The following is a 9,992-nucleotide window of genomic DNA, read 5'->3' as shown; positions in this document are numbered from 1 at the left end:
GGGGGGGGGGGGGGCATTTGGTTTAAAGACAAGTTACTTTGGGATTAGTTATGCTAGCATTAGTTATCCTGATATTATTTTTTTATCGACTGTTTGGTTTGTTGTATTAAAGATAACATTCATTGCACAAATTCTAAGAAGTTTGTCTTCTCAAAAAAAATTCTAAGAAGTTTGTTTACATAAATACTCTCCATTTTATTTAGTAGAAAAAGGGTTTGAGGGATCTCATGGGTATTTGTGTCATTTCATTGTTTTATCTTGGGATAATTAATCCTGGTACTATTATTCCATCCCCTGGCAAAGATAACTAAACCCAGTACTTATTACTAATTCTAACTTATCCTAGGGTTAGTAACCAAACAAGGGATAAGGCAGGACTTAATTTTTATCCCAAGACTATCTATGCTTGTCCAGCATACCAAACGACCCCTAGTAGTTTAAGGTTAAATGGGGAATTGGGACAAAACGAGTATATTTTGAAAGCATTATAAACAGTTTGGTATAAAGTAATATATGATATACCTTTCCTTGGAAAACAAGCATTCACTTCAGGGCAAAGGGAATAAATTGTTTCCAATTAAAGTTGAACTTTTTATTTGAACATGAAAATTTTAGGGCTTACACTGCTTGCTGAACTTATGTCCAGGATATCAACGAGGATACTGATTATCAATCATTCAAAAAGAAATGGGGTCATGATCCACGCTTCGAGTCCTTAGATCGAAAGGAGAGGGAAGTGCTTCTGAATGAGAGGTATTAGTCAACTGGTTCAATCTTGGTTTAAGTTTCACTTGCTCTCTGTCGCTTATTTCCTAATATTTTTCTCATCTTAGCCTTAATAAATGACTTGATTTTTTATTTTTGACACTCTATTTTTGTACTCCCCTCCCCCTAGTTTAAAAAAACTTGACTTACATTCCTTTTTTGTCAAATCCTAGAATACTTAAATCTAACTTGTTAAATGGACGTCTTCCATAGGATAAACTAATACTACATTATATTATTGTAATTATTATGTGAGTCCTTAGTAGCTTTAAATGTCCAGACAGAACTTAATTTTCCTGCCATCTTCCACTTGAAGTGCAGAATTTGAAAAAACAGAATCCCATATGAACCCCTGATATATTACCAAATGCCATGGGAACTCTGGAAATGTGGAATTGTAGTCCAGGGATTGAGAAAGTCATATGTTTTACTAGCAATTACAATTTTCCACAATGTTTCTACCTCTTGATCGAATCTCGCCACTTATGCAATAAACTAGTCCTATGAATCTTCCAAGTGCTTGACACCAAGGCCCCCTGAATTCCTGTCTAAGGAAACAGTTTCCCACTTCACTTGGTTGAAGGATTTCTGTTCTCCATTCCTTGCCACAAGAAGTTCCTTTGATGCTTACCCAACCTCTTGGCCACTAATACAGGTAAGGAAAGAGGCTCATTGTATAAATAGGTATGGAACCAAACACACTATTGATGAACGAGAAGAATGAAAGTGATTGACACATGAGTTCCTAGAAGTGTAGCATTCAGGTTGCTTCGCCTAGAAGCACAAAAGCTTGTATTGCTCTCCCACAACCCCATTTTCACGGTTTAGGCTGCTCCCATTTTGCTTGCCGCTACTACGGGAATCACTTTTGTTTTCTTTTCTCCTGGCTACTAAGATGTTTCAGTTCGCCAGGTTGTCTCTTGCCTGCCCATGATTTTTATTTTTTTGGAAGGGGGTGGGGTGGGGTGGGGTTGGGGGTTTGCACCATCTTTGTGAGTGTTCCACCTTTTTTTAGTTGATGATCTAAGAATTTGTAATGGTAACGTATACCAAAAGATTTCGACAAGAAGAGAACTTTATTTTTGCTTGTGCAAGTTTGTGTTGCGACTATGCTCAGTTGCTGGAGGACTAATCAACGTAATTAACATTCTCTGATCTTATTCTTTTGCTGGTCTGGATTTGTTTTTCTCCTTTTGGTTCGTGGCAATTCTAGTATGATTTTATGTATTTCCATTTTTCTTTATAATGATCCGGTTGTTTAGGCAAGATTGTATGTACTGTGTAGGGTTCTTCAGCTTAGGAAAGCAGCTCAAGAAAAAGCTCATGCTGTACGTGCTGCTGTTATATCTCAATTCAAGTCCATGCTTCGAGAACAAGGAGATATTACTTTAAATACACGGTGGTCAAAGGTAGGTTTATTTGTTGAGATGTTATGATAAGAAAATATCAATATAAGTAGTTGTCTTGGAGATATTTTTACTTGCTTGCAAATTGATTGCTTACTCTGCATTGGCATGCCTAGTTAAGATTGAAACTTATAATGTTTATTGCTTAATTCTATATAGAGTAGTATGTGGCGCCTGCAACTTCTTAGTTTTCTTGAGTTCTGTTACATTTTAACTTCCTTTTAATTTTCTCAACAAACCTCCTTTCATGTTCTTAATATGGTGGAACATTCTGCATAACTCATGCCATGTTGAACTCCAATTCGTCTTCAAATCTACAATGCATCAAATTTATCAATAATTCCTTAACTTTGTGAAGTTAAACAAGAAGCCCATTACTTTAAATTAAGTGGCACAGGTTTATGCTGGGTAGTGTCAAAATAATTTTGACTTCCCTAAGACAGAATATCTCATCATTTGTTTTGTTTTAAGACAGAATATCTCATCATTTGTTTTATGAAATAATAAGTTTAGTGGATCGCACTCCGAGATCAATGTTTTTTACCTTAGAAAGTAAAAATAAAGGTAGCATCAACTTGAAAGAAAGGGCGTAGCGGAATAATAGAATTAAAAATCTTGCTCTCTGGAACATTACCATTTTCAAAAAAAAATAATTTAAAAATCTTGCTCTCTGGAACTAAAATAATAGTCAAACATCGATTTGTATCCATTTGAATTAGATGATGAGTATCATGTCTGCAAATCAACAAGATAAAAATAATTTGTTCTTTGTTTCATTGTTTTATTTTCTCAATCAGTCCCCTATCGTCTCTTCTTAAAACCAATGGAAGTTATGCTCGGGTTTCCAATATTCATATGGTTCTTGCAGTTTTGCCCATTTCTTGAAATGCTCATGAGGGGACAAAAACTACTTGCCCTTGTTTTGGTTTTGATAAATATTCTATATAAAGTTTAGTTTAAGTCTTTCTTTTCCCCTAAGTTGCAATTTTCTGCTGATATTAGGTGAAGGATAGCTTAAGAAGTGATCCTCGTTATAAGTCTGTTAAGCATGAAGACAGAGAGACTTTATTCAATGAGTATCTATCGGAACTGAAGGCTGCTGAACAGGAAGTTGCACGAATTGCAAAAGCAAAACATGATGAAGAGGTGAGTTCTTTTCCAACGAATACAACATTGCCATTCTACAAAAAAAGCTCTTCTTTTCCAATTTTTGGCACCTTGGTTTTCTTTGTTTATGCATTTCTTCTTTCGACTTGCCTTTTGTTATATTATTGTATGAAATATTGATTAGGATAATCCAAGTGTATTATCATATTATATCATTTTGGGTTTGTGTTCTCTCTCTCTCATATATATATACATGGTTTTCCTTTTTTGGTGGGGGAGTTAAATATCTCTTAACTGTCTTTCTAAAATATGGTTTTTAAATTTTTTCCTATTTACCTGTAACTAGTTATATACTGTAAATCTTAATGTGGAACTTAAGTGTACAGATAACACCTACGATTTGACTCTAACATGCAGCTAATTCCTTATCACCTCTCTCTTATTCTTATCACGTAACCAGTTGTGTCGTAAATCTTAATTTGGCACTTAAAACATACAGATAACACCTACATTTTGACTCTTAGAGCCCATTTGGATTGGCATAAAAAAGTAGTTTTTAGAAAGCAACTCTTTAAAGTCAAACTTAAATGACTTTTAAGTCAAAAAATAAAAAGTAGGGAGAGTCGTACTTTTGACTTTTAACTTGTTTTAAATTTGCCAAACACTCCCAAAAGCTAAAAATGACCTAAAAATAAGTTTGACCAATTCTAAGCGAATCCTAACAGGCTCTAAACATGTGGCTAATTCCTTGTCACACACCCCAACCCACCCCGTCCTCTCTCTTTTGACACATGCACACATATCATATATAGGGGTTAGAACTTTTAATGGCCGTTTGTAGAGAGGACAAACACTTAAAACCCTATATTCTTAATTCTCTCTATCTCTCTGTCTTATGTTATTTCCCATGAATCCAAATGCACCTAGTTCCTCAAAGAAAATGCTGGAATCCAATTTGAACCTATCATTGAAAGAAAATGAATTTGCACCTAACTCAATTCCAAAAGCTAGTTCATCGAGGTGAGAATTGCTCAAAACCATACAAGGAGACAACTCATACGACCAAGATGAAACTCTTAACACCTCTTAACATGCTGCGTAGGTCACCCCTTTCGGTAGTTTATTCATTTGTCTTTATTCAATGGTTGTCTTTTATCTCTGTCGATTCTGAAGTTTTGGAAAAATTTGAATGTAGTACACGAGGTTCTAAAAGATGTTAATGGTTATCTGCCGGACTTTTTAGGATAAATTGAAGTTAAGAGAACGGGCTTTGCGAAAACGTAAAGAAAGAGAAGAACAAGAAGTGGAGAGGGTGCGGTCGAAAGCTCGTAGAAAAGAAGCTGTTGAATCTTATCAAGCCTTGCTGGTTGAAATAATTAAGGATCCTCAGGTATTATCTTGTATAGACCCCAAAACTGTTACAAGGAAATATCTTAGAACGTATGTCATGGATCATATCCCGTTACTTGATTAGACTGTTTGTCTGGATAGTCAAGAACCTTGAAACATAACTTCTGCTTCATCTTAATAAGCTCATCAGCAGTTTACCTGCCTTCATCTTAATTAAGAAACAAAATTCAAAAGAACTTTGTTTGTTGCAAAGTTCATCCATTTTTACACGGGTGGTTTGCCTTCCTAAATTTAACTGTGTTGTAAATAGCATTGCTCCTTGGTGCTCATCATTTATGTAGTTATAATTCTTGAGTTTTGGCTTTACATCTACTAATGAAGTCTGGAAGAATTGTGTTTACTATGTGGTTAACTGTTGAAAAGGTCATTCCATTCTATTCTCTAGATGTCTATTTTCAAATTTTTGAGATATCCTTCTGCCTTGCACCCAAGGCTTCTTGGACAGAGTCAAAACCTAAATTAGAGAAGGATCCCCAAGGACGTGCAGCTAATCCTCATTTGGATCAGTCTGACTTGGAAAAGCTTTTCCGGGAACATGTGAAGGTGTTGTATGAGGTAAGATGACTATTGTCGTTCTTTTTTAAGTTAATGTTATCCTTGTTATCTGCTTTTTAGGGGGAGTTGATACTTGCAAGAGTTGCTAATATTATCTAATCCGAGTTACTTGCATGACGTTGTGCAATTTCATAGAATTTGTTGTTCTATTTTTCCTGTATCTCATAGGATCAAGAAGCTCTTTTTTGTTCATATAAGATCGCAGAAAAAAAATAAGGTATATTTTTTTTATGACAAGGGAAGCCCGCAACCGCTACCCTTTGGGTGCGCATAGGATAAAACCCCCGTTCCTATGCAATTGCTCGCAAACCACATAGGAGAGGTAACCTGCACTAGACAAGCCCGGTGCGACGAGCTCGACCCAGAAGGCAAACCGCTTGCTTTCACTAGCAAGAGATTTCGAACTTGAAACCTCCAACATGGAAGTCCCAAGCCCAAACCACTGGGCCACCCCGAAGGATTTATAAAAAAAAGAAGGATCTTCCCTTCATCAATAATATCTTTTTTTTAGTTTGATAAAAATAAGATATTATTGATGAAGGGAAAAAACAACGGCAGTAGAAGAAGTGTACCAGAAAGTAGGAAAATTGGTTTTCGACAAAAGTCACCTGTCTTTTATACAAACAGCAATCTTGTGGGTGCACTAAGAAGCGATGAGGGGGGCAAAAAGCTATTCCTCTAGTGTAAAAATCATTCTCTACTCCTCAAAAGTTCTCCTTTTTCTCTCCCTGTAAATTTTCCACACAAGGGCTAGAAAAGCCACATCCAATGCCCTGCATCTTCTTTTCAGACTTCTGAATGTCCAACTGAACAGAACTTTCTTTACCTTGCATGATATCATCGAAGACTGAAACATCCCAGTATCAATCAGATGTGATCACACACATGAAATTTTTTACTTCCCTGTCTTTCAAAATTGAAGATAGTACTAATTAATTCTTTGTTGAGTTTCTAAATTACAAGTGGTTTAAAATATTTTAAAGCATTGATAAGCTCTCCTCATAAGTTACTTAAAAATAATAAAGCTGTAATTGACGTGTGTAAGTACAGCATTTTCCTTTCATATCTGATTGTATGTGTTGTGTATCCCCCTTTATTGCTTGAAAATTATTAGCAGTTCGCATTATTCAAACTGTCATGTGTATGGTTGTTTGTTTTGGCCCCTGTCATGCAGTTTATTTGTTTCATTGTTGATCAAGAAAATGTTATTCTTCTTTATTCTCATACTATATATTTTGGTTTACTAGCGGTGTGCACAAGAGTTTAAAGTTTTGTTAGCCGAGGTTATAACTGTTGAAGCTTGTTCACGAGAGACAGAAAATGGTAAAACAGTTGCAAATTCTTGGTCAACAGCCAAACAACTACTCAAAGGTGATCTTAGGTATTCAAAAATGGCAAGAAAAGATAGGGAAACCTTATGGCGCAGATATGTTGAGGATATTCATCGGAGGCAAAAGTCAACACTCGATGAAGCAGATAAGGCAAGAAGTAAAGGATCTTCTGATTCAAGGAGAAGGTGAAGCAAGCATTAATCCTCAACTATTTCTACCTTTCTCGGCCTTTCGTCTAGTAATCATCAAGCATTTTAGCTGAGAGAAGATAGATTTGACAGGACATTCGTCTTTTAAGAGTGGCTAGGAAGCTTTCGCGGAGTACTTTTTGCCAGTTTATTCATCAATTCAAAGCCAGTGTTCAGAACTTTGTCAAAACTGATCATTCCTTGTAACCTTTCATACTTAGGTGATCATGTTGTAGATTTGATTTCTTCTAATTCCATGTATGTTGGAATTTGAGATCACAGCCAATTCTCTTTCGTAGTATTGCCTGATAAGATATGGAATACATGTTTGAATCGAATCAATCTGTTTTTCATTTGCCTTGAATGTTTGTGAGATCGTTTGATTCCATAGAATTGAGTATTGTACTTCTCCTATTGAGGCCCAAAGAAGAGAAAAAGAAAAATATCTTTTGGTAGAAGTATCTCACTTGACATGCAAGCGGAACTTGGTCACACCCAATCTTGACAAGCATCCATGGTTGATTTCATAGTTTTTCGCGGCAGACTCCTCTCCAACGAGTGGTAAGAACTCCTCATGCCATCAACACAATGTACAATATCGATAAGTGCTAATGTACATATGATGCAACTAGTAGGCTAAGAATAGTAAACATGAATCTTGTTGAAACAAAACATTACATCACACTACTGATTGTCTCGAGAGTATGACTGTATTACAAAATTTTCAATTCGAGAACTCTTCGCACCATTAATTCTATCTAGAACGTGACCCAGGGGGGAATGTATATAAGCCGCAACAACTAAGCTAACAATAGCAAACGCGAGTCTACCTTGTTGCGTTGTTGGAATAAAATCATCAGATTGACGCTACTGCTCAGGTTTAATTGGATTGTCTTTTTCAGGGTCTTTCTCTTCTTCCTTCTCTTTCTCTTCCTCTTCATCTCCCTCTTCCTCTTTCTTTTCTTCTTCTTCCTCCTCCTCTTCTGGAGGATCACCCGGCATAGGAGGTGGCAAGGGAGTTTTCATGGGACTGAATTGAGGAAAGATATCTGGTCTTCGTCCGGGCTTCGGTCTTTCCCATTCCTGCCAATAAACATGTTTCATCAAAATGCCTAGCAGCTTTGATGACATTATTCTAGAAAGCAAAATGCAGTATAGGCTCAAATTTTACACTTCCTATAGTACACGATGCAAAAAGGTTATTGATTAGGACATCGAAATTTCGAGAATGACATTGCCAAGGGCTTTTAGAAGCTCCTAGAAATTACCACTAAATGAAAGGATCAAAATGGTATTGCATCTTTATATCTTTGGTACCAGATTCCTGACATACTAAGGTTAGCTACTTGGAAGAGACGGTACACCTCTTAATTGGAATATGAATAACTACGATCAATTCCTGTCTCCCTTTCTCTCCCAAGACAGCTAAAACTTTACTCATTGGATATCATTCCACGTACTGGAGCTGGAAAGAGGAAAGAGGGGAGACTCAAACTACAACCAATAATTAACTTTCTGTGAGGTTTCATAGAGCAATGGTCACTGCTTATGGACCCAAACCTGGGTGATCTATCCATGACTATAAAAAATTATCCCTTTTTTCTAGCACTTTCTACGCCATCAATGATTAGATTTTGAAAGACCGATTCACTCTCCACTACTTTCTGATGAATGATTGACAGAAAAAGATTGTCTTGGCTTCAAAAGTTGGTTATGTAGGCCGACAATCTTTCTTCTAGGTTGTTTCAACAGGCCAAATAGCAGATAAATACTATGCCTGAGATTGCAAGGAGAACCACTCCTCTTAAAAGCTGACCAATCAAACAAAGGGGCTAACTTTATTATGAGGATAGAAAATTTGGTTTCACTCCGGGTACAATTTCAGAAATTTCATTCTCTTTTTGACCATATAAAATCGAAATTGGTAACTTGATAGTTTTGAGTGTAGTGCACAATTTTGATCATCAAAACAGCAACAATCATTCACACTTAAATAACCATTAAATACCCCTACCTTGTGGAGGTAGAGAGAGTGGTTTCAGAGGACCCTCGGCTCAATTGCAACAAATCAAAGTAGGTTTAGAAAGAAAAAACGATAATGAAGAAAACATAGCAACTAATAAGTAAACAGTAATAACAACAAAATAGTGCGATAATCGAACCACAGCAAACAACAAATGATGATAGAAAGACACTACAAGTAAAAGTCTAATACTACGCCAGACACCACCCAGCTTAAACCCGTCGAAAAGCAAGACAACACCCCACTACTAATCTGCTAAGTTGAAGTTGCACCATAGGTTTTAACAGTACACATTGCAATTTTCTATGCTATTTTCTGATCGGATTTGGCACAATTCAAATCATCCAAATAGCAACAACAGCTCCAACTTAAACAACCAAAAACCATATCTAGATTAAACAAGCTATCATTACAACTTCTACATAATACATTTTACTCTTAGCACACACTAAGCTGCAGTTCAGAATAGCTAATAGAAGAACACATCTACAATTAAAGTTAAATAACCAGAAACAAAAACGAGTTTTCGAAGCTTACGATAGGGAAGTCGAGAGGTGAGCGTTGAGTCTTCTTCTCTTCTTCCGGTGCCATACGCACTATTTGTGAACTCCTTCTAGAATAACACAGAGATGTCGGTCTCAAAAACGGCATAAAAGCAACGGTGTGTGGCGGCCGAGAGAATGAGCAAGTCAAAAGGACACTACACGAAGGTGACGACGACGACGACGATGTTGAGGATAAAGAACCGGAGCGGTTTAACATCGCCACCGTACATGGCGGCGGAGAAGATAACGCCGGCACGAAAGACGATAACGCCATTGGAGTTGCGGCAGAGAGAGGCTTTTTTCGCTTCTTCAGCTACTTTGGGATATTGGCGGTTGAAACGTATTGGGCTTTTTGAGGCCTTTAGAATTCATTTACACTCTAGGCCCATCAAAGCTTTAGGATAATTTAACCTTCGGAGATCGGTTTTTTTAACGTCAAAAATTTAAAAATATAAAATCGATCTTTAGAGTTAAAATTGACGTTGCTTCGCTAGAGATCACATGCACATACAATTTTTAAAAATGCATTTATTGATTTCAGCTGTTCACGTAAATATTTAATGACTTCATATACATATACATACAATTGATCGGGGGGAGGATATAGGTCACTGAATGTGGGTTGCGAGAATGCAATAACGTTTGCACGAATCATGATTTGT

General features: G+C 36.6%; 2 protein-coding genes across 5 annotated transcripts in view; one reads left to right on the top strand and one right to left on the bottom strand.

Annotated features, from left to right (window-relative positions):
• Window positions 1-7,126, top strand: part of LOC102602660 (pre-mRNA-processing protein 40C) — a 24,974-nt gene extending 17,848 nt beyond the window's left edge. For all 4 annotated transcript variants that reach the window (XM_015315014.1, XM_006360797.2, XM_006360798.2 and 1 more), the window contains exons 12-17: window positions 647-753; window positions 2,051-2,174; window positions 3,174-3,317; window positions 4,522-4,668; window positions 5,121-5,243; window positions 6,491-7,126. In XM_015315014.1, the coding sequence (XP_015170500.1) occupies window positions 647-753; window positions 2,051-2,174; window positions 3,174-3,317; window positions 4,522-4,668; window positions 5,121-5,243; window positions 6,491-6,763 (918 nt within the window). In that variant the 3' untranslated portion in view covers window positions 6,764-7,126. The remainder of the gene's footprint in view (window positions 1-646; window positions 754-2,050; window positions 2,175-3,173; window positions 3,318-4,521; window positions 4,669-5,120; window positions 5,244-6,490) is intronic.
• Window positions 7,127-7,364: 238 nt separating this feature from the next.
• On the bottom strand, window positions 7,365-9,650 carry LOC102602327 (histone acetyltransferase KAT6B-like). Its single transcript, XM_006360795.2, has 2 exons — window positions 9,323-9,650; window positions 7,365-7,845 (listed from the first exon to the last, which is right to left on the bottom strand). The coding sequence occupies exons 1-2, from the start codon at window positions 9,602-9,604 to the stop codon at window positions 7,630-7,632; spliced, it is 498 nt and encodes a 165-aa protein (XP_006360857.1). The 5' UTR covers window positions 9,605-9,650; the 3' UTR covers window positions 7,365-7,629.
• Window positions 9,651-9,992: the final 342 nt, after the last annotated feature.

This window comes from Solanum tuberosum, unplaced genomic scaffold (assembly GCF_000226075.1).
Source record: "Solanum tuberosum cultivar DM 1-3 516 R44 unplaced genomic scaffold, SolTub_3.0 scf00330, whole genome shotgun sequence".
Taxonomy (NCBI): Eukaryota; Viridiplantae; Streptophyta; class Magnoliopsida; order Solanales; family Solanaceae; genus Solanum; species Solanum tuberosum.
Note: the sequence above shows the minus strand (reverse complement) of the source record. Positions and strands in the feature narration are given on the sequence as shown.